The sequence below is a fragment of the Patagioenas fasciata genome, chromosome 2 (assembly GCF_037038585.1).
Source record: "Patagioenas fasciata isolate bPatFas1 chromosome 2, bPatFas1.hap1, whole genome shotgun sequence".
Taxonomy (NCBI): domain Eukaryota; kingdom Metazoa; phylum Chordata; class Aves; order Columbiformes; family Columbidae; genus Patagioenas; species Patagioenas fasciata.
The window spans coordinates 169,242,816-169,264,709 of record NC_092521.1 but is presented as its reverse complement, the minus strand read 5'-3'; the positions used below and the strand labels follow the sequence as shown (position 1 = coordinate 169,264,709).

General features: G+C 65.5%; 3 protein-coding genes across 4 annotated transcripts in view; 1 reads left to right on the top strand and 2 right to left on the bottom strand.

Moving 5' to 3' along the window:
• LOC139827324 (uncharacterized) overlaps window positions 1–2,245 on the top strand; it is a 29,148-nt gene extending 26,903 nt beyond the window's left edge. The window contains 3 exon segments of the mRNA XM_071805523.1: window positions 220–327; window positions 576–1,951; window positions 1,953–2,245. Coding sequence (XP_071661624.1) covers window positions 220–327; window positions 576–1,951; window positions 1,953–2,150 — 1,682 coding nt within the window. The 3' untranslated portion in view covers window positions 2,151–2,245.
• Window positions 2,246–5,108: 2,863 nt separating this feature from the next.
• On the bottom strand, window positions 5,109–7,022 carry LOC136098377 (uncharacterized). Of its 2 annotated transcripts, none has more exons than XM_065831717.2 (3): window positions 6,653–7,022; window positions 6,290–6,397; window positions 5,109–6,046 (listed from the first exon to the last, which is right to left on the bottom strand). In XM_065831717.2, exons 1-3 carry the CDS (start codon window positions 6,777–6,779, stop codon window positions 5,475–5,477), a joined length of 807 nt encoding a protein of 268 aa, XP_065687789.1. In that variant the 5' UTR covers window positions 6,780–7,022; the 3' UTR covers window positions 5,109–5,474. The 2 variants fall into 2 exon arrangements, with proteins under 2 accessions (XP_065687789.1, XP_065687790.1); XM_065831718.2 differs by having other exon boundaries at window positions 5,109–6,043; window positions 6,653–6,905.
• A 3,233-nt stretch (window positions 7,023–10,255) lies between these two features.
• The window catches only part of LOC136099101 (SCO-spondin-like), a 30,055-nt gene continuing 18,416 nt past the window's right edge, over window positions 10,256–21,894 (bottom strand). Inside the window, exons 57-93 of the mRNA XM_065833058.2 lie at window positions 21,619–21,789; window positions 21,290–21,542; window positions 21,154–21,200; window positions 20,282–20,446; window positions 20,027–20,193; window positions 19,359–19,516; window positions 19,072–19,292; window positions 18,823–18,864; window positions 18,535–18,708; window positions 18,250–18,459; window positions 17,853–18,020; window positions 17,478–17,609; window positions 17,008–17,248; window positions 16,369–16,521; window positions 16,248–16,294; window positions 15,876–16,052; window positions 15,652–15,798; window positions 15,142–15,272; window positions 14,810–14,934; window positions 14,675–14,721; window positions 14,410–14,471; window positions 14,175–14,346; window positions 13,932–14,093; window positions 13,718–13,834; window positions 13,349–13,487; window positions 13,045–13,247; window positions 12,798–12,971; window positions 12,548–12,675; window positions 12,233–12,378; window positions 12,054–12,100; window positions 11,813–11,977; window positions 11,438–11,646; window positions 11,257–11,352; window positions 10,960–11,020; window positions 10,688–10,818; window positions 10,434–10,584; window positions 10,256–10,355 (exon numbers count right to left, since the gene is read on the bottom strand). Of these exons, the coding sequence (XP_065689130.1) occupies window positions 10,333–10,355; window positions 10,434–10,584; window positions 10,688–10,818; window positions 10,960–11,020; window positions 11,257–11,352; window positions 11,438–11,646; window positions 11,813–11,977; window positions 12,054–12,100; window positions 12,233–12,378; window positions 12,548–12,675; window positions 12,798–12,971; window positions 13,045–13,247; window positions 13,349–13,487; window positions 13,718–13,834; window positions 13,932–14,093; window positions 14,175–14,346; window positions 14,410–14,471; window positions 14,675–14,721; window positions 14,810–14,934; window positions 15,142–15,272; window positions 15,652–15,798; window positions 15,876–16,052; window positions 16,248–16,294; window positions 16,369–16,521; window positions 17,008–17,248; window positions 17,478–17,609; window positions 17,853–18,020; window positions 18,250–18,459; window positions 18,535–18,708; window positions 18,823–18,864; window positions 19,072–19,292; window positions 19,359–19,516; window positions 20,027–20,193; window positions 20,282–20,446; window positions 21,154–21,200; window positions 21,290–21,542; window positions 21,619–21,789 (5,162 nt within the window). The 3' untranslated portion in view covers window positions 10,256–10,332. The remainder of the gene's footprint in view (window positions 10,356–10,433; window positions 10,585–10,687; window positions 10,819–10,959; window positions 11,021–11,256; window positions 11,353–11,437; window positions 11,647–11,812; window positions 11,978–12,053; window positions 12,101–12,232; window positions 12,379–12,547; window positions 12,676–12,797; window positions 12,972–13,044; window positions 13,248–13,348; window positions 13,488–13,717; window positions 13,835–13,931; window positions 14,094–14,174; window positions 14,347–14,409; window positions 14,472–14,674; window positions 14,722–14,809; window positions 14,935–15,141; window positions 15,273–15,651; window positions 15,799–15,875; window positions 16,053–16,247; window positions 16,295–16,368; window positions 16,522–17,007; window positions 17,249–17,477; window positions 17,610–17,852; window positions 18,021–18,249; window positions 18,460–18,534; window positions 18,709–18,822; window positions 18,865–19,071; window positions 19,293–19,358; window positions 19,517–20,026; window positions 20,194–20,281; window positions 20,447–21,153; window positions 21,201–21,289; window positions 21,543–21,618; window positions 21,790–21,894) is intronic.

Genomic DNA, 21,894 nt, shown 5'->3' with positions numbered 1-21,894 from the left:
CGGTGGAATTCAGTTCTTGAGCTGAGCCGGAGCCCTTGGAAGGGCAAATGCAGCTGTTGCGGTTGCTGCCCGAGCGCTGGTGTGGCGGTTGGGCTGGCAGGGGTGACCCTGCCAGGCAGCGTCCTGGAGAGCGGTGCTGGGAGAGGGGATGGGATGAGCCAGGATGGAGTATTTGAGTGGCAGTGCGGGAGAGGGGGCTTCTGCGTGTGCCCTGCACAGGCTGGGCCGCCGTGAAGCCAGAGCTCATCTGCAAGCTGGAGCGAGAAGAGACGCCGTGCGTGCCAGACCCCCCCGGGGTGCGGCGGGGGCACCAGAGCCCTGGGCCAGGTGGGTATTTGGGGGCTGCGGTGGGGGTGGGGGGTTCCAGCAGCACCGTCCCCTTGGCCCCAGGTGCCCGGTGCTGCCCGGTGAGGTCTGTCTGCCGTGCCACGGTGCAGGGAGCTGCTGCCCCGTCAGCTGTGTCCTGCAGCCAGGAAGGGTGGGGGGCTGGCGGGTGCCTGTGCCATTGCCCATGGGGAGGGGTCCCACGTGCCTGTCCCGGCCCCAGCACTGACCCAGCCTCTCCTCCCCAGCAGCTGATGATGTCCAGGCGCAGCAGGAGGCCGAGTCTGTCCGTGAGGAGATTCCGGCCCCCACTGCCCTGCTCCCGGGGGTGCCCAAAACGGGTGGGATGCAGGGAGGCCCATCAGGGCAGCCCCTCCTGGAACCCTCGCCACTGGAGCAGAATTCCACCACCTGCCCTGAGTGCAACAAGAGCTTCAAGAATCAGGCGCTGCTGACCTTGCACATGCGGAGGCACAGGGGCGAGCGGCCCTTCAGCTGCACCGACTGCGGAAAGAGCTTCAACCGCAAAGATCAATTGCTGAGCCACCAGCGCATCCACACAGGGGAGCGTCCCTTTGCATGTGCTGACTGTGGCAAGTGCTTTGGCCACAAGCATCACCTGATGAGCCACCGGCGCCTGCACACGGGGGAAAAGCCCTTCAGCTGTGGCTACTGTGGACACCGCTTTGGGGAGAAGCACAATCTGGTCAGCCACCAGCGCATCCACACGGGTGAGAAGCCGTTCAGCTGCCCCGACTGCGGCAAGAGCTTCAGCCACAAGAATCAACTGCTGAGCCACCAGCGCGTGCACACGGGTGAGAAGCCCTTCACTTGTGACCGTTGTGGTCACCACTTCAGGGAGAAGAACCATATGATGAAGCACCAGCGCGTCCACATCGGCGAACGGCCCTTCACCTGCACCAACTGCGGCAAGAGCTTCAGCCACAAACACAACCTGCTGAGCCACCAGCGTGTGCACACTGGGGAGAAGCCCTTTGCCTGTGACCACTGTGGCCAGCGCTTCAGGCAGAAGTTCAACCTGGTCAGACACCAGCGCATCCACTCGGGTGAGAAGCCCTTCACCTGCCCTGACTGTGGCAAGTGCTTCAGTCACAAGAATCAACTGCAGAGCCACCAGCGTGTGCACACGGGTGAGAAACCCTTCGCCTGTAGCCACTGTGGCCAGCGCTTCAGAGAGAGGGACCACGTGATCAAGCACCAGCGCATCCACACCGGGGAGCGCCCCTTCACCTGCACTGCCTGCGGCAAGAGCTTCAGCCAGAAGCAGAGCCTGCGGAGCCACCAGCGCCTGCACACTGGGGAGAAGCCCTTTGCCTGTGACCATTGTGGCCAGCGCTTCAGGCAGAAAAACAACCTGATCAGCCACCAGCGCATCCACACCGGGGAGAAACCCTTCAGCTGCACCCGCTGCCCCAAGGCCTTCAGGCACAAGAAGAGCCTCACCAACCACCAGCGGGTCCACGCTGGTGAGAAGCCCTACAAGTGTGGGGAGCGCGGCAAGACCTGTGGCCAGAAGCAGCAGCTGAAGACCCAGCAGCAGATTGACCAGGGCCTGCAGGCAATGCTGGAGGGCGGCTGTCGCGAGCCGAGGGGTCCATCCCCGGCAGGGGGGGCAGGTGGAGGAGAAGCCCTTCCAGTGCAGCAGCCTCAAGAAGCCTCTTTGGGATGAGGAGATGGTGCTGGGTCACCAGTGCCCCCACAGTACCCCCAGCCTGCGTCCACCTCCGCAGCCCAGTGCCCTGAGACTGCCCCGAGGGGCCGGGGTGGCTGTGGGGGGTGTCCTGTTTTGCCTGGGACAGAGTTAATTTACTTTTTTTCCTAGTAGTTGGTATAGTGCTGTGTTTTGGATTTAAAATGAGAATATGACAGAATATGATAATATTACTTGTCCTGAGAGTAATCCGGTAGTTGTACTCAGCATCATTGTCATCTCCAGAGCTTGGGAGCCATCCTTGGGATGTTCCAGCCATCGCGCTGTGTCTCTTGGATGTGCTTCTGGTCCTGTTTACGGTCAAACAACTATTTAAAGATATCGGCCTGAGCTCTGCCTCGTGCTGGACAGCTATGAGTGGCAGAGTGTGCGGGAGGCTCTGGGCAAGCACTGGGCCAGTGGGCACCTCCCATGCTCTGGAGCTTCACCTGGATCCTGCAAAATAGGAAAATACTTGCAAGCAAAAGTCACCTCGCTTGGTAAGGGGTGATATGAAAGCAGGAGCATCATGAGAAGAGGAAGAGGAGGCAGTAACCACTGGATCCCCATCCCTGAGGGAGCCGCGAGACATGCGAGGTGGTTTCAGCCATCGTCCAGGCGAGCACATTGTCACCTGCTGCTCCGGTGCCGGGAGCACAGGGCCAGGAGCTGCAATGGGAGGGCGGGGAAGCCAAGCAGCTGGGATCCCTTTCCAGGGCAGGGGCATTGCCAAAGCGATGGGCAAAGGGGCACAAGGCCTCAGGCGCTGGAGGCGGCTCCTGTCAGCTGGGATGGAGGCTGTCCCTGAAGGAAGATGTTCTGTGTCACCACGCACAGGGCCCCTGTGCAGAGAGGTGTCCAGAACCTGAGGGAATCAGCCGTGCTGGAGGTGATTTGTGGTGACCTGAACCATCAGAGACCCGGATGAAGCCCGGCGCACGCCTCCCATATTGTGAAGTTTGTATGGAACACACCGTTGTCGCACGCCAACTCGTTGGCAGTACTGTCCTGGAAAGATGTTGAGGGACCAACACTGGATGAATTTGCTGGCCTGCTCTTGGAATATGAAGAAAAACTTTCTTCCTCATTCATCTCAGCTGTGGAGAAACTGCCCCGGAACTTCCAGCAATGCAGAGAGGATGGGTCCCACTCCCCACCCATATGTACCAGTATCTCAGCTACTGCCAGTGGGTGTTCCTCTACTCAAGAGAGAGAATATAGTGCGTTCGCAGCATGGGTGACCCTGTGGTTTTACTTGTGTGACTGTGGAGAGGACATGCGGAAGAGGCATGAAAAATCTCCCTCCGCCCTGGAGGCACAGGAACGTGAGCTGCAGCCACAGCTGGGGTTCTTCCAGAACTGCTGCTCCTGTCTCCAGCGGGCAGTTCCCCAGCACAGCGGAAGGGCTGATCTTCCTCTTGATCCTAATGAGGGGACTTGTGATTCATATTTACAAGAAGTGAGTAGTGAATACTGAGAGCTTGTGAGAGTGGGTCTGAAGATGGAGCAGTATTTACCTGAACATTGCCATCAAGAACCTAGAGAACTGAAGCTGAGATCGAAAGAACAGATGGACAATGACTTGGAGAGAGGCCTGAGGAGCAGCATTGTGTTGCGCTATTTCTCTGGTATGGGGTGGCTCCTGCTCACAATGGCTGTTGTGTGGACTTTGCCTGCTTCTCCAGCCAAACCAGCCCCCGCCTCCTGAAGGCTGTTGTTATGAGGGTCTCTTCGACACAGGGCAATAGCTGCCATCCAGATGTGTTCTCACCTGCAGCCTCAGTTACACCTGTCCCCCACCTGTTCCCTCAAACAATGGCCAGTGAAAAGGAGCATGGCCAGCAGCTCGCCAAGAGTCCTGAGGTCACCCAATGGACCAGAGAAAGACCCCTGAGTGCTGGACACATAAGCGTTGGCAGAAGAAAGCGTGAATCTTTTGAGCCTTGCGCAGTATGAGCCTGGGCTGCAAAAACAATGGGAACAAGGCGGGGGGGGAGGGGTGAAGAAGCATAAAAGATGACTCCAGAATGGACACCATTGAAGATCTTCCCACCAGAGGATCCTGAACCATGACAGAGGACCGGCCGGACTCCACGGGACCAGAGGGACACCTTTGGAACTGGGCTGGTGATAAAACCTCGTTGCTCATCTTTACTTTTCCCCGTTTCTTTTTCTTAATCTCTCTATCGCTTGCCACTTTACGAGCAAATTAATAAAGTAACACTGCTTGACTGAATTATAATTGCTTGGCATGTTGGTTGCCTGAATTTTGTGCTCTGAGATAAAGGTAAAAGAACCATCATGAGTCCATCGCTGAACAGACTGTGACAGAGCTGGACCAAAGGGGCTCTGCCTCCGGCAGGGGGAGAGAGGGACAACGGGGGTTACTGAATGGATCAGAGCAACTGGCAGCGCAGGGACAAAGCCACCCGGGCTGCTGCAGCGCAGCAAGATATTGCTGCCCGGCCGGAGATCCCGGCTGGAAAAGTGCATCACACAGATGCTCCTGGACCCAAGAGGTGGCCACTGAAGAACATCGACCAGCAGGTGCATCAGGCTGCTGAGACTCAAGTGGCTCAGCTGTGCCTGCACTGGCAACACAAGGGTGAATTATTTGTAGCCCAGTGGGCCCATGGTGCTCAGGCCACCAAGGAAGGGATGCCACCCAGGATGGGCTCGTGGCCCGGGGGCGGACTTGCCCACGGGCACCGTTACACAGGTTGTCCGTGGGTGTGACACGCGCTGCAGTCAGCAAGACAAGCGGTTGGAGGCTCTGCGGGGTGGGGGGAATGGGGAAACAGAAATGCTGGTTTGGCTGGGGTAGAGTTAATTCTCCTCCCAGCAGCTGGTACAGTGCTGTAGTTTGGATTTGGTATCATCAGAGTGCTGATAACGTATGAATGTTCTGGTTGTCGCTGAGCAATGTTCACCCCAAATCAAGGATTCTTCAGCGAGGAGACTGGAGAGGCACAAGAACCTGGGAAGGAGGGGAGAGGAGTGGAAGGCACATCATTCAAAGAGAGAAGCAGCAATATGTTTTGTGGAGATAAAGCAATAATTGGAGAGAGATCAATGAAATCAAAGGAATATAATAAAGTTTAACAGCAGTACAACAAAGTTATTGAGTTTCATGGCAAGGTTCACCTTATTATTTGCTGCATAGAAGAATTATACAAAGGAAAAATTAAGACAGATTTGATTAAGAACGATTCACACACAGACCAGAGACCCAAAGGTTAAAGAAGACAAAGGTTATAACAATTAATATGCAGTGGCTACATGGCTTAGTAATGTTTCATTAGTACCAATGAGTACCAGTTCCCATGGGAACCAGGGCATGTGATCATGAGGCCACTTCCAGCTGTCTGTAGGAAGCCTGGTCAGCTTCCTCCTCCTGACCAGGTGGCCTGTGGTCAACACCCACAGCAGGGCCCCCTTGCTAGCTTGTCCCCTGATTGTCACTTGGGGCAGGTGAAGGTCTCTTATGGCCCCGGATGCGCTGGTGCTGGATCAGGCTGCCCTTCTGCCTGAAGCTCTTGCCACAGTGGCTGCAGGGAAAGGGCTTCTGCCCAGTGTGGATGTGCTGGTGACGGACCAGGCAGCTCTTCTGGCTGAAGCTCTTGCCACACTCAGTGCAGAGAAAGGGCTTCTCCCCAGTGTGGATGCGCTGGTGTCTGACCAGGTTGCTCTTCTGGCTGAAGCTCTTGCCACACTCAATGCAGACAAAGGGCTTCTCCCCAGTGTGGATGCGCTGGTGATGGACCAGGTGCCTCTTCTGGCTGAAGCTCTTGCCACAGTGGCTGCAGGCAAAGGGCTTCTCCCCAGTGTGGATGCGCTGGTGCCTCAGCAGATCACTGTTGTAACTGAAGCTCTTGCCACAGTCAGTGCAGGCAAAAGGATTCTCCCCGGTGTGGATGCGCTGGTGGCTGATCAGGATGCTCTTATCCCTGATACGTGGCAGCCCCTTGGGGATTGCATCGGCCTCCATCTGTGTCCCAGGGTCAGCGGCTGCTGAGGAGTAAAGGCCGGGTCGGTGCTGGGCCGGGACAGGCACGTGGGACCCCTCCCCATGGGCAATGGCACAGGCACCCGCCAGCCCCCCACCCTTCCTGGCTGCAGGACACAGCTGACGGGGCAGCAGCTCCCTGCACCGTGGCACGGCAGACAGACCTCACCGGCAGCACCGGGCACCTGGGGCCAAGGGGACGGTGCTGCTGGAACCCCCCACCCCCACTGCAGCCCCCAAATACCCACCTGGCCCAGGGCTCTGGTGCCCCCGCCGCACCCCGGGGGGGTCTGGCACGCACGGCGTCTCTTCTCGCTCCAGCTTGCAGATGAGCTCTGGCTTCACGGCGGCCCAGCCTGTGCGGGGCACACGCAGAAGCCCCCTCTCCCGCACTGCCACTCAAATACTCCATCCTGGCTCATCCCATCCCCTCTCCCAGCACCGCTCTCCAGGACGCTGCCTGGCAGGGTCACCCCTGCCAGCCCAACCGCCACACCAGCGCTCAGACAGCAACCGCAACACCTGCATTTGCCCTTCCAAGGGCTCCAGCTCAGCTCAAGAGCTGAATTCCACCGCCAGCCCAGTCCCGCAGCGCCAGAGAGAGTCCTCACCCAGCGAGGCCACCATCTCGTAGTTGTCCAGCATCACCTCCCGGTAGAGCCGCCGCTGCCAGCCCGCGAGCTCTGCCCACTCCTCGGGGGAGAAGTAGAGGGCCACGTCCTCGAACGTCACCGCCATCTGCAGCCACAAGCACACCCGGCTCAGGCAGGACTGGGGGGCGCTGCCTGGCCCGGCACCGGCAGCGCCAGCAGCACGGCGGGGCTCTCCCCGCTTGCCCCCCTCTCTCCTCGCCGCCTCAGCGCCAGCGCCGCAGCTTGGGGACAGCCCCGAGCTGGCGCCCACGCCAACGGGCTCCCCCCGGGGGCCTCGCTCTGCTCCCCGGGGCCCGGCGGGCTCCCGCTCCTCATTGGGCTCTGCCGCGGTTCAGTCCCCGCCGCCAAAGGAGCAGAGAAACAGCAGCGCTGCTGAGGGGACAAGAACGGGACAAGAACGGGACGAGCGCGGGACAAGAACGGGACGAGCGCGGGACACCCCCGTCCAACACTCACCGCCCCCGAGCCCGCTCCGGCCGCTCCGCAGCCTCAGCCCCCCCAGGGCAGCGGCACAGCAGCCGAGCCCCCATCAGTGGTGGGTGCAGGGGGTCTCGTGCAGACCTTTCCCTCCGTGTGCGGTTCGGCTGCGAGCCAACCGCTTTGTTCATAAATGTGCCGGCCTGGGGGAGCTGCTGTGAGCTCTCTGCTGAGTGACTGCCTGCGTGGAGATGGTTTTGCTACTCACAGGTGTCCTGTCCCACCAGATGGGATGAGGGATGCATTAACTCCGAATGCCACAGGCACCCTGACTCAACAGATGAGACCAGCTGTGGGTTAACTCTTGGTTCATTCCACGCGGTTATGGGAAGTGACTGACAGACAATCACTCCAGGGGTCCAATTCAGTTATGAGTTTTACTAAAAGTATGTGTTGAAACACTAGTTACAGCAAATAGCAGCTTGGCAAATGTATAACAGCAAAAAGTCCTTCTACGAACAACGTATTGGCAACCATAAGTAGCTATAATACAAAACTGAAGAAGAATCCAACAGCAGAGCTTAAGATGATGTTACTCTGCTATGTTCAAAAGGAAAAGAGAGTAAGAGTGTGGTAGAGAGGGAAGGAAAACCAAGGAATAAGAGAGTAAGATATCACACTTATGGAAGGAGAGACAGAAATAGGAATATAGAAAGAGGGAGAGAAGGCAAGTGCAGAGAGAAAGGAAGAAAGGAAAAGGGTGAGGGATCCAGCCCCTCTTACTGCTCCGCAGCGTGGGTGACGGGACTCGTATGATCATGTGTGTCCTCCGGTGTCCCACGACGAGGATGCTGGGATTTGTAGTTCAGGAGCGCAGCGTCCTCCGGTGTCTGGTCCGGTTCCCGCTGATACAGGGAATTAACAATTCATTAACTAACAATTAACTAACTAACACTTAAAGAACTAAGGAGCTAACACTTATATGGGCTAAGGGTTAGCTCTCTCACTATTGCCCAGCTTTGCTTAGCTCTTTGTAACTTCGTACGAGAAACAGGAGTTCGCTGACGCCTTGCGAAGATAAAAACCCCTTGGGTGCATCCTTGGGTGAACTAGAGAACAGAAACTTGGGCGCAGGACAGGAGATAGGCCGGTTTGAACCAGCTCAGCAGTCTGAGTCCCAAGCAACTCATCACACTGGACCAAAGGTGATCACGGACAGAGGAGGAGACCCAGGGTCACAATCACTGCGCAGCTGCAACCAGGAGGAGCCGGAGGTGGAGACTGTGGAAATGGTCTCCTGAACTCATTGTAGTGAGAACTGCCTTCTCGGGGACAGGTGATGAATATGTGTGGGCATTCCTAAAACTGCCATGAATATGTAACACTTTACTGCACTTAATCAAGCTCACAGCTACTGTAAATTTACACACGTATTAGGTGAAGTTATTCCCCGTGTGTCCAGCGCTGTAAATACATACCTTCTTTACAATCTTAAGGGTTGAACGGTCATTTCCGCGCCTCACCGCGGCGAGGCTGGTGGGTGGAGGGTCCCCAGGGTGGTGAGCTCCCTCCCAGTGCTGCTTTAGGTGAGCTTTTTTATAGCCCTGCGAGCAGAGGAAAGTCTGGGGAGAAGGGGCGGTTGCGAAAGATCGACGAGGCTGGGGCCATGCAGAAGGGTCTCAGCTTCCCCCCTTTGTGTGCCACGCTGGGCACGTCAGAAGATGGAGCTCTGTGCCCTCCGGCTCGTCCCCCACCTCCGGTGCCGCCAGCCGGCCGGCTGTGGCTCCTTAGCGCGTTGTTGATGTGTAAATCACGTTCGCCCTGTACTGAATGTGTCACCTCCTGCTGCGGTGTTCGAGGCGTGATTCCTTTCAGCCTTTGACAATCCTTGGGCTGGAGGAACTAGTTCTGCCACAATATTTCAGCCATGATCCTTATCAAAACACAGCAACAGGTCACTGGAGGAGCCCAGTTGCAGTTTCATATCAATAATTTAGCTTAAGTGAATGCCTACTAAATATAATGAATAATCTAGAATTATAAGGTTGTATGATTTTTAAGATACTCTCTGCTTCACGTTCCTCAGTAAGCTGAATGTGCTGAAACCTTGAGCTTATATTTACCAAAAGCAACTACAAAGTGCACTGAAGAGCTGCACGATCAGCTTTGGTTTGCAGTTTGCTGGGAAGAATGGAATCGAGTGGGGAAAAAATAATGACTTCAAGGGTACTGTGGAGACTTTACAGACAAACCAGCACCTGCAAGGCCATAGACTATAAAAAATATCTACAGCTGAACAAAACAAAGGCCCAGCTGAGATCAGCGAAAAAGGTCCAATGAGAAGCAGGAAGACCCCAAATTGAAAGATCGCTATTGGACTGAATCATGGTATGAATGGGTTGTGAAGATACAAAAATCCTGGTTGGAGCTCTGGTCCCAGACTGAGCCACCCCTCCTGCTATTCTGCTCCATTCATTTATTTTTAATGATTGCTGTGCATCCTGTTGCCTGAATGTTTGCTCTGTGAACGGTTCTACACTGGGGAGGGACAGAGGGACGGACAGAAGCTGCTGCATTTCCGTTGCTTTTGGATTTTTCTTCCCTAGAGCTCCCTGCTAAAGCCCTGGCAGCACCGTCCCCGTTTCTGCAGCGCTGAAGCGAACTGGAGCAGCGAGTCCCGCTCGGCCCGGGGTGTACCAGACCTCTCCGGGGTGCGGCGGGGGCACCAGAGCCCTGGGCCAGGTGGGTATTTGGGGGCTGCGGTGGGGGTGAGGGGTTCCAACAGAAAGCCCTTCCCGGTCCCTCCTGGTCTCCCTCGAGCTCTTCCCCCTCCACCCCGAGCCCCTTCTCATCCCTCCCGCTCCCCACCACGAGCCCTTCCCGGTCCCTCCCAGGTTGTCCCCGGCTCGTCCCGGTCCACGCAAGCCCTCCCCGGTCCCTCCTGGTGTCCCCCCGTTCCGTTCCGTCCCGTCCCGCCCCGGTCCCCTTCGGTCCGCTCCGAGTCCTTCTCGGTCACTCCCGGAGTATCTCTGGTGCCTCACAAGCTCTTCCCGGTCCCTCCCAAGGTTTCCCCACCACCCCGTAGCCCCCCAGTCCCTCCCGGTGCCGGACACGTGGGCTGCTCCCGCAGGTTTATTGCAGATCGGGACAGGGCCCGGGGAACCGGAGCAGGCCGGCGGGGCCGCCACCGGGGTTGGGGGGAGCGTCCAGCCGGGGGATGCTCAGCGCCGGGAGAAATCCCCGCCTGCAGGAGAAGGAGTGAGAGAGACTCGGGACTTTGCGCCCCTGGGCGGTCCTGCCCCCACCCCGGTCCCCCGCTCACCCTGGCAGCTGCTGCACTGGCAGCTGTGGATGACGGGCAGCACCACGGGCTCGGCCCGCCCGCCGGGGCAGGGCAGCTGCAGGACGCGGACGGGGCTGGCCGGGTCCAGGCGGTAGCTGCAGCACTCGCAGAGGCTCTGCAGGTACGGCTCCTGCCCGAGGAACGCGCGGCTGCTGGGGGGGCGACACCGGGCAGCCCCCCCGCTGCTGCGCCCCAGCCCCGAGCAAAGCCCGGCCGAGACCCCCGGTGCTGACCTCGGGGGTGACGCTGGTGCGGGAGCGGCAGCGCCCGGCGCAGTAGCTGACCTCGACGGCGGGCAGGGCGCAGGGCCCCTTGGCGATGGTGCGCAGCTCGGTGAGGCGCCGGCACATGGAGGACGGCTCCTCTGCCAGGGGAGGACACGGTGCTGGTGCTGCCCGTGCTGCCCGCGCTGCCCACGCCGCCTCAAACGCCTCCCCAGCAGCGCGGGGCCGAGGCCGCGGGTCCCGAGGGTGCCCAGCCCCGCCACGGGCCGCGGGGACCTTACCCGGCCACTCCTCCCGGCAGACGGGGCAGCAGCCGCCCGGCTCCCGAACCTTCACCGCGCCCTGCCGAGACGGTGCCCTCATTCCCCGCCCACATGTGCCCCCTGCCCATGGGAACCCCAGCCCGCACACGCCCCCTGCCCACATGTGCCCCTCCCCACGCGTGCCCCCCACAAGTGATCCCTCCCATAAGTGCCCCCTCCCCACAAATGTCCCCTGCTCACCAGTGTGCCCTCCTCATACGTGCTCCCTCCCCTCGCCCCCCCTCCCAAGCGTCCCCAACCCCAAGCCCCCCGCACCTCGGGGCAGGTGAGGGGGGCGCAGCCGGCGGTGCAGGCAGCCTGCCCGTCGATGCAGCGGCACGTCTCGCACTCCTCCTGCCACTCGCTGCCAGCCTGCCCGAGGGGGAGACACGGCTCAGCCCGGCGGGGGTGCAACGGGGCACCCCCGAGCACAAGGTGCACCCCTGGCGCCGCTCACCTGGTGCGGCTGCCCCCGGTGCCAGCATTCGCAGAGCGCGGCTGGGACGCAGTGGCCGGTGCTGTTGCGGTAGCGGCCGGGCTGGCAGGCACAGCCGGGGGACAGGGCCGCGCTGCAGTTGCGCGGCAGCTCATTGGAGATGTCCTGGCAGCTCTGCTCGCAGCTGGCCGGTGTGTTGGGTTCCTGCCAGCGCTCGCCCGTGGGACAGGCTGCACGGGGCACAGGGCATGGCACTGTCACCATCACCGGCGCTGGCACCACCGCGGTGCAGGACGCAAGGATTGTTGCCTCCCCCCTGGGCTAGCACCCTGCAGATGACAGTTCTGTCCCCTCCCTTGCCAGCTCCCGGGGTTGAGGGACTGCGGGGGGACTCACGGCAGTCGGGGAGGCTGCATGGGGTCCGGCGGGTGGGGGGGCCCAGGCACTCTGCCCCCTCATAGAGGCGCTGTCGGAGCGGGCGCCGGTGGGAGAGCCGCTCGCCCACCCCGCATGTCACCGAGCAGGGGGACCAGGGGGACCACGGGGACCACAGGCAGTCCACTGTGGGGGACACGGTGAGACCTGTTGGCTGTGGTGTAGGGACCACGGCACAGGGACAGAGACAAGGATCTCTCACCATCACAGTCGTCCTGTGAGCAGTTGAAGACGCCGCGGACGCAGACGCTGCAGAGAGAAGGGGGGGTCAGACCCCACCCAGCCCCCACTGAGCTCCCAGCACCCCGGCTCAGCCACCCGCATGGGGTGACCCGCATGGGGCGACCCGCATGGGGTGACGCCAGGGGCCACGGCACCCACCAGGTGTTGCAGCTGTGCTGGAGGCGGCTGCCCGGGGCATATTCCTGCTGCTGCTGCTCCTGCGAGAGGTTGTGGGCCCCGGGCAGAGTGGGGGGAAGCCGGCAGCGGCACAACTCGGGGGGGACACAGACCCCATCCTGCAGAACCTGTGGGGCACCCGGCGGTGACCAGCAATCTCCCCTCCCTGGGTGGCAGCGGCCTCCCCGGGTGGTGGGTGGCAGTGGGATCCCCAAGGTGGTGGGTGGCAGTGGTGTCCCCTGGCTGGCAGTGGGATCCCCGGGGGCTGCAGGGAGGGCTCGGGGAGCCCTGCCATACCTGGCCGAGCGGGCAGGCGCAGCCGGGCTGGCATGTCTCCGGCAGACACTGTGTCCCCCGGTGGAGGTGGGCGCAGACACGGGGACAGGCGTTGGCACAGTCCACGTAAACCTGCCCGCTGGGGCACTCTGCGGGGCGAGGAGGGTGTGACTGCAGCACGGAGCCCCCCCCGTCCTGCGGCACAGCCGGCAAAGCTGCAGCTCCCTGACACCCCAACGGCCAACCCGAGCCCGGCTGAGACCCCCCCTACCCGGTGAGCAGTTGCGGGCGTTGCAGACGCGATGCAGCAGCAGCGGCTGGAGGGGACACGGCTCCTCCTGTGTCCCCGGGCCCGGCAGCAGCTCCCGGCGCCGCTCGGAGGTACCCCCTCCGCAGCTGGCACTGCAGGGGCTCCACGGGGACCAGGGGCTCAGGCGGCAGCTGGCTGCGGGGGCAGCGCGGGCTCAGCATCGTGTCGCCGTCCCGCCGTCCCGCCGTCCCGCCGCGGTGGCACTCACCAGGGCAGGGCTCTGGGTTGCACTCAGCCGTCTCCTCCGTGCCGGCAGCACCGCAGGGCACCCCGCCGGCGCTCTCCAGGCAGCCACGGTGCCGGGACGTGTTACCGCCACCGCAGCTGCGGGAGCAGGGTCCCCACGGTGACCAGGGTCCGTAGGAGGGACACGCCAGGGGTGGGCAGGCGAAAGTCCCGTTCTCGCAGGTGCTGCACCAGGAGGGACGTTGGCATCAGCATCCCACTCCCGGGCTGTGCCACGGGGCGCGGCTGCCCCTGTCCCGCCAGCGCGTCCTCCCCACGGCACCCACCAGTTGTGACAGTCCAGCTCGGCCGCATGTCCCGGCCGGACCTGCCGGCTGCTGTTGGCAGCGGGCAGCCCGCAGCGGCATTCGGCAACGGGCACGCACGCCCCGTCCTGCAGCAGCTGCCCCGGGGGGCATTGGCACCCTACGGGGGCAGAGAGGAGCAGGTCTGCACCCATGGGTGCTGCGCGTGGTCCTGAGCCCCCGGTGGGCGGGGGGGCTCAGCCGCGGGGATGCACAGAGCAGGGTGTGGGTGCACCCGTGTGCCAAGATGCAGCAGGAGCTGTGGGGCAGGGAACGTCACGACTGTGATGGGGGTGTGGGGCAGGGGGCTGTCCTATATGGTGGGACATGTAGCGGCGGGGGGGCACGTACCCGGCTTGCAGGGCCCCTGCAGACACTGGACGTGGGGCCAGAGATCGGCGCAGGCGCGGGGGCAGCCGTCGGCGCAGGACGCGGTGAAGACGCGGCCCCGCTCCCCGCACGTCTCCCCTGGGCGCAGGGCGGGTGTCAGCGTGCACAGGGACACGGCACCCACCGCGGCCCCCCCACGGTGCACAGGGACGCGGGGGTGCCGGGTGGGAATTACCTGGGCAGACGTCGGTGTTGCAGCTCTCGGTCTGGGAGTGGGCACCGCGGCACCGCCGGCTGCCCGCCGGGTGCTGGGGCTGGCGCTGCCGCAGGCGGTAGCCCCCGCTGCAGGGGTCTCGGCAGGGCCCCCAGGGTCCCCAGGGGCTCCAGAGGCAGGGGTCTGCGGGACACGGGCGTCACCTGCCCCGCGGGGCACCCCTGTCCCGTCCCGGTGTCCACGGCACCCTGCAACCCCCGGTACCTCGGCAGACGTGGGGCTCCGGGCAGAGCCGGTCCTGCCGCAGTTGGGCCGAGCAGGCGGCCTTGTCTCCGGCCCAGGGCAGCCCGGTCTGGGGGTCCAGGCAGGTTCGGTAGCGATGCTGCACCGCGGCCAGGGCTGGAATCCCTGCCGGTGTCCCCCCCGCCAGCGTGCCCTCTGCTGGTGTCGCCTCCGCCGGCGGGGCCAGCAGCTGGGCAAGGGTGGTGGGACCGAGCGCGGGAAGGGGCAGGCAGGGGCCACAGGGTGACCACTCCGACCATGGGCTCAGCGGCAGCAGCCCTGGCGGGATAAAGAGCCTCTGGGGAACCCGCAGCCGGGGGGGCGGGGCGGGGGCAGCCCCCACCCGCGTGGGGCGGGCAGTGGGCAGAGAGGTGCCCACCCCGCGGGGGTGCCCTGAGCAGAGAGAAGCGGGGGGCTGGGGCCAGGCTGGGGAGCTGCTGCCGAGGGTGGGGGCTCTGCGGTGCGGGCGGCTCCGCACTCACCCTGGCAGCCCTCGCTGCTGCACCGCAGGGTCCCGTTCTGGCACACGCTGGAGGAGAACAGTGGGTGAGCACCCACCGCCGTGGTGTGCCCTCCGCCCCCCCGTCGTGTGGGGCTACCCCCCCGGCCCCGCTCACCACTCCTTGCAGCCCAGCAGGACCGTGTCGCCAGCAGCCAGGGCCTGGGGGCCGCCCGGCCCGCCGGGGTGCAGGCAGCCGCACTGCGCGGGGGACACGCAGCCCCCGGCGTGCTCCAGCAGCCCCTGCCGGGACAGGCGACCATGGCGGGGTTGGCAGGTGCCCCCCCTGCACCTCCCCCCTGCCTCTGCAGTGCCAACTGGACGGTAGCACCCAGGTCTTGCTCCCCGCCCCGTGGGACTGTCCCCGTCCCCATCCCATCCCCAGGGACGCCCCCTCCGGAGCCAGAGCCCCAGTGCCAGAGCCTCCTGCCCACCCCTGCCCGCTCTTGCCTGCGGGCAGGCGCAGCCAGGCAGGCAGGGAGGCGGCTGCGGGCAGAGCTCGGGGTGCTGCAGGCTGGAGCAGAGCCGCTCGCAGGGGGGGCCGCAGGGCTGGTACTGGAAGGGGGGGGCACAGCTGGTCTCTGCGGGGGAGACGGGTCAGGCAGGAGCCCCGACACGGGCAGGGGTATCCCAGGCAGTGCCTGGGACGGGGAGGGGACAGGCAGCACAGGAGACAAGTAGGGGCGGGCAGGGAGATCCCAGGTGTGCAGGGACAGGGCAGAGAGTAGCTAATGTACAGGACGGGCAGGGTGCAGGCAGGGGGGCGCAGGGGACGGGCAGGGTGCAGGCAGCGGGGCGCAGCGGACAGACAGGGTGCAGGCAGCGGGGTGCAGGCAGCGGGGCGCAGGGGACAGACAGGGTGCTGGCAGGGGGGCGCAGGGGACGGACAGGGTGCTGGCAGCGGGGCGCAGGGCACGGGCAAGGCGCAGGCAGCGGGGCCACCGCAGCCCTGTCGCTCACCAGAGCACCTCGAGGTGTTGCAGGGGCGGCTCTGCACGTCGAGCCCGGCGCAGCCGGCGGGTCCCTGCCGGTGCCGGTGCCGGTGCTGCCGCGGGGCCTGGCAGGAGCAGCGGCTCCAGGGGCTCCAGGGGCTCCAGGGGCAGGTGGCTGCGGGCAGGCAGGGGACAGGGTGACGGCTGCAGGGACCCCACTGATCCCCCAGTCTGGCCACCCCGGCCCCCTACCTGGGCAGGGGCGCAGGTAACAGGCCCCCAGCTCCCGGTGCGGGCTGTGGCTGTGGTTGCAGGCAGCACCGGGAGAACCGGGGGGCACGCAGGGGCAGGCAGCCTCCCGGGCGGCCAGGCCCGTGCCGCAGGAGCGGGAGCAGGGGCTCCAGGGGCCCCAGGTGCAGCCGCCCGACCCTGGGGACACAGCACACCAAAATCACCGCCGTGACATGGCGCGGTGCCCGGGGTCCCCTCCGTCCTGACCAGGGCCCGTTCACGAGGTTTGGGGGTCCCAGGGGATTTGCGTCAGCCTTCACGGGGGCCACAGGGTCCTGGCACCGCCCGGCACGGGGTGGATACCATGACGGGGGGACACGGGTGGGTACTCACTGTCACAGGGGATGTCCTGGCACTGAGTGCCCTCGGGGGTGCAGGTGCTGTGGGAAGGGCACAGGGTGGGTGGGTTTGGGGGTGCAGTTGGGCTCCGGGCTCCCCTGCCCCCGGCACTGACCATCGGCGGCACTCGCCCTGCAGCCAGCTGTCCCCCAGGCGCCTCTCGCTGCCCGCCTGCAGGCAGAGGGGCGGGCAGGGCCCCCCCGTGCAGCCCCGGCTCTGCTCCTGCGGCTCCTCGCACTCGCCATCCCCTGAGTCCGGGCTGGAGGTCCTGGGGGGGACACGGAGGGACACGGGGGGCTGGGAGGGCAAGGGTCTGGCTGGCACCCACCACAGCTCATCCCCGGTGCCGTGTCCCCTGAGGGCTGTGTCCCCTGGGTGTTGCGTGTCCCCTCCTGGGTGCCATGTTCCCCGGGTGCTGTGTGTTTCCCCCTCAGCCTGTCCCTGGGTGCTGTATCCCGTCCTGCAGCCCCTCACGGGTGCCGTGCCCTTTGGGTGCTCTGCAAGTTCCCTGAGTGCCATGTGTGTCCCCTGGGTGTCGTGTGCTTCCCCTGGGTGCCACGTTCCCTGGGTGCTCTGTCCCTCGTCCCCCCCCCAGCCTGTCCCTGCGTGCTGTGTGTGTCCCCCAGGTGCCATGTCCCCCCTGCAGCCTGTCCCTGGGTGCCCTGCAGCTATCTGTGGGTTCTGTGTCCCCGGGGTGCCATGTATGTCCCCTGGGTGCCGTGTCCCCCGCACAGCCCCCCAGGTGCCATGTCACCTGAAGCGGGTCTGCTGCCCGTCCCCGCAGGTGACACTGCAGGGTGCCCAGGGGCTCCAGCGGCTCCAGCTGCAGGGGGCCGGGGGGCAGCCCTGGCGGGTGCAGCGCAGGCGGCCCCCACTGCAGGTGCAGCTCTCGCAGCCGTCCTGGTGACGGCTCCCGGGCACCCAGCTGTGCCCCTCCGCGTCCGTGCACTCGCAGTGGGTGGGGGGCACGCAGCCCCCGTCCTGCTCCAGAGTGCCTGTGGGGACGGGGTGGGTTTGGTGACAGGGTGGGTTTGGTGACAGGGTGTGGGACAGGGACCACCACGGGGCACATGTGTGCGTGTGCATGGGTGTACGGACATGCACGCACATCTGCTCCCGCAGAACACACAGGCACCCCCAGCTCTGCCTGGGGAGGGATCGGACCCCCCCAGCACCTTGCCATTCGGGGGGGACACAGGGGTTGCAGGCACAGGCAGGACTCACCGTTGGGGCAGCGGCAGCCGGGCTGGCAGCGCTCGTCCTGCCCGCAGGCCAGACCCTCCTGCAGGTCCCGGCAGTGCCGCGGGCAGCGGTTGGCACAGCCCACCAGCGCCATGCCGGGCGGGCAGCCCCTCCCTGCAAAGCACGGCCACCAGCGTCCCGGTGACCTCCGATCCTCCCGCAGCTCCCCGTGGCACCCAAGCCCTCCGTGCCTTCCCGGGTCGCCCCACGCCCCCCCAGATCTCCTGCTGGCCCCGTGCCCTCCCAGGTCCCCCAAGGCCCCCGTGTCCCCTGTGCCCTTCCGAAGCCCTCATGCACCCCATGCCCTCCCAGGTTCCCCCATGCGCCCCCAAGCTCCCCGTGCCCCCCGTGCCGTACCGCAGGGCTGAGGGTTGCAGGGGCGCAGGTGGTGCCTCTCGCCGGGGCAGCGCTGCCCCCCGTTTTTCGGGGGGGGGCGGGTGCAGGAGCGGTTGCGGATGGAGCGACCCCCCCCGCACGTCCGATCACACCGCGACCAGGGGCTCCAGGCTGACCAGGCGCCGTCCACTGCCATGTGCCGAGAGGGCATCAAACGGGGGGCTCTGCCCCGACCGCCGCCCCGAGTTCCCCCCACTGACCCCCAGCCAACCCCCCAAGCTCCCCTCCTCAAACCCCCCAACCAGCTCCCCTGGGCCCCCCATGCTGTTCCCAGCCCCCCACGCTGCCCTCCCTAGGCCCCCCCAATGCCCCCAGCCAGCCCCACCAACCCCCCCATGCTGCCCCTCCCGGCCCCCACCCTTGCAGGCCTGGAGGTTGCAGACGCGGCTCTGGCTGTTGGCGCTGAGGATGTCGGGGCACCATTGCCCCCCCGGCCCGGGGGGGTTGTATGCGCGCAGGCGGAGCTGCTGCCCCCCCCCGCAGCTGCGGGAGCAGCCGCCCCACGGCCCCCACGGCGTCCACCAGCAGTCCTGGCCAGCGCAGCCCCCGTCCGGGCAGGTGACGACAGCTGTGGGGACAGCGGGGATGGCACCCGCAGCGTGGCAGCGCCCCCAGCGCGAGCAGGGGGACCCCCCAGCCCCACCTGCGCAGTGGGGCAGGTTGCAGACCCACTGCTGGGCGCTCTCCCCCCGGCAGCCGCCGGCCCCGCGGCAGGAGCGGCTGCGGCTCTTGGTGGCCGGCGCCTCGGGGAGGGTGCAGGTCTTGGAGCAGGGGGTCCAGGGGGACCAGGGGCCGAAACCCTCCTCTTCCTCGGCACCTGCGCCGGGATGAAGCCCCCCCCGTGAACCAAGAGCATGAGTCCCCCCGAAATCTTGGATCCCTCCGAGTCGGGGGTCCCAAGGGGCTGTCCCCCTCCCTGCACAGCCCTCACCTGGGACGGTGGGGCTGGGCTCCGGTGTGGGGACGGTCACCACTGCGGGGGGAGATCAAACATGGTGACACCCCCCTACCCTCCCGACCTCCACGCCTGGGGAGGATCCAGCCCCGCCGGGCTGGGGCAGTGGGACCCACGACCCCGTGGGACAGAGGGGACGAGGAGGAGGCTGTGACCCACAGCAGAGGCGATGGGGACAGCACTGCGACCCATAGCAGAAGGGACAGGGACAGGACTGTGACCCACCGGGGCAGTCGGGGCTCTGGCAGTACTTGCTGTCGGTGCGGGGTCCCACACAGTCCTGGCTCCCGTTGGTGGGCGGCGGGGCGGTGCAGCCGCGCTGGCGGATCGTCAGCCCTCGCCCCCCGCAGCTGGGGGAGCAGGGGCTCCAGGGTCCCCAGGGCCCGAATCCCCCATCCCGCCGGCACCCCGGCTCCGAGCAGCGCAGGCGGCCGTGCAGGCAGGTGCTGCGGGGGGGCGGCGTCAGGGAGGGGTTGGGTGACAGGGACAGGCAGCAGGTGCCGAGCACTCACCAGTTGGTGCAGCCCAAGAGGATGGTGCTGCCTGGGGGCAGCTCCTGGCCCGGTATGAGTGGGGGACTGTGAGTGCCCAAGCCGGGGGGAGTCGGGGGGCTGGCAGAACCGTTCTGCAGCTCCCGCAGGAGCTCCGCCGTCAGCATGCAGGGACACTCCTGCATTGCACCCAAAGTCCCAGAGAGCACCCATCACCTCAGGGACCACCCACCACCCTGAGGAACCCCTACCAACCTGGAGAACAGCCACGGCTCCATGGAGCCCCCATTACTCTGGGGAGCACCCATGGACCCGGGGAGCACCCAACATCCTGGGGACCACCCACCATCCCAAGGACCCCCCATCTCCCTGGGGAGCACCCATGGACCCGGGGAGCACCCAACATCCTGGGGACCACCCACCATCCCAAGGACCCCACATCTCCCTGGGGAGCACTCATGGACCCGGGATGTCCCCGCTACCCAGAGAACCACCAACCATCCCACACAGCTCCCACCATCCCAAGCAGCACCCACCACCCCAAGGAACACCCAGCATTCTGGGAACCTCCCATCTGGGCTCCCCCAGGTGAGCAGGGACGAGCATCCCCCCCAGCCCAGCGCAGGAGGAGGCAGCACCGGGGGGTCTCCTCACAGAGTGGGGTGTGGATTGGGGGCACAGGGGCTCACCGAGAGGCAGGCACCGTGGTGCATGTAGGTGCCGGGGGGGCAGTGGCAGCCCTCCTGGCAGCCCCCCCAGACGCAGCCCACCTGGCCGGCCAGCTGGGCACAGCTGTAGGGGCAGCCCTCGCCGCGCTGGCACTCGCGGTACAGCCGTCCCGCCGGGCAGCCTGCCTCTGCGCCAGCACCAGGCTCAGCACCGCAGGGCTGGGGGGCTGCGCTGGGGGGCTGGGGTGTGGGGCAGGGAGGGGGGCCGGCACTCACCCCGGCACACCTGGCTGTTGCAGAGCTGGCTCTCCAGGCCCAGCCCTGGGCACACCGGCTGCTGGCACTGCCGTCGGCGCAGCCGCTCGCCCCCTCCGCACGAGACGCTGCAGGGCCCCCATGGGGACCACGCACCCCACAGGGACCGTGTGCCCCATGGCACCTCTGCGGGCACAGGGGGAGTGCGGGATGGCATGGCGTGCCTTGGCCTCCCCGGCAGTGAGGGCTTTAGCTGGTGTTGCACCAATGCCAACACCCAGAGCGCATGGGAAAAGGGGCCCTGGGGGATCTGCTCTTCCTCATGGCACTGCATGGCACTGCATGGCACTGCACTGCACCGCATGGCACCACGCTGTGCCACACCGCACTGTATGGCACCACATCACACAGCACGGCGTCACGCTGTGCTGCACAGCATTGCCATCCTGTGCCACCCCATGCACCCTCTGCCAGCCTGTGCCCCCGCCCTGTGCCACCTGCTCCCCTTTCCCTGCCTGCTGCCCCCTGCCCCCTGCAGCCCCGTCTCCCCAGCCCACCTGGTTCCACCATGCCCCCACACTCCACCTCGGGGTCAGGCAGCTGCTGGGGGCACCCACCCTGGGGACACTCACCGCAGGGACACCCAAGGGTGCCAGCCTGAGGGTCCCCACTGCGTGTGCACTCAACCCCAGGGACACCGCCCCGTGGGCACCCCTCCCGGGGACACCCACACCAGGACCCTCCAGTCTGGGGCTGTCACTGCTGCAAGGCCAGGCAGGGTGGCTGCCCTGGGCGGGGGTCACAATGCACCCCGGTAGTGTGTGTCCCCTCCAGCACTGTGTGTCCCCCATCACCGCGCACACCCCAGGACCCCCACCCAATCCCGGCGGTACCTGGGCAGGGCTCTGTACCGCACACCATCAGCCCGGCCGTGCAGGTGCTGCGGGAGAGGAGGGTCAGTGCGGGGGGGCATCGGGTGGGGACCCCCATCTGAGACCCCGGGCGGGGCAGCGGCGGCCGCATCCTCACCAGTTGTTGCAGGCGTCGAGGGCGACAGTGTCCCCGGGCTGGTAGAGGCGGCCGCGGTGGTGGCAGGGACAGCGGGCGGGGGGCACACAGCTCTGGTTGTGCAGCAGCAGCCCGGGGGGGCAGGCGCAGCCGTCCCGGCAGAGCGCGGCACATTCCACCCCCGCGGCCAGGTCCAGGCAGAGCCGCGGGCAGGGCCCCCCCCCGCGCCGGCACTGCTCCGCCGTCCGGTACCGCGTGTCCCCCGGGCACCGCGCTGTGGGGACAGCGGGCAGGGCTGGGCACCGGCCACCCCGGCACCGCCCGCCGCGCTCCCGGAGCGGGACACTCACCTGGGCAGGGCTGGGCGCTGCAGTCCCGTGTCTGGGCGTGGGGACCGGCGCAGTCGGGACCCCCCAGTGCCGTCGGGGCGCAGGTCCGGTGCCGCCGCTGCTCCCCGGGGCCGCAGGGAGCGGAGCACTCGGACCAGGGCGTCCAGGCGCTCCAGCCGCTGCCGGGCTCTGCTGGGGACGGACGGACCCGTGCACTGGAGGGGCCACTGCGACACCGGGGTCCCTGAGCCACCACCGGCACAGCCCCCGCTATCGCCGGTGCCGCCGCGGGGCCGG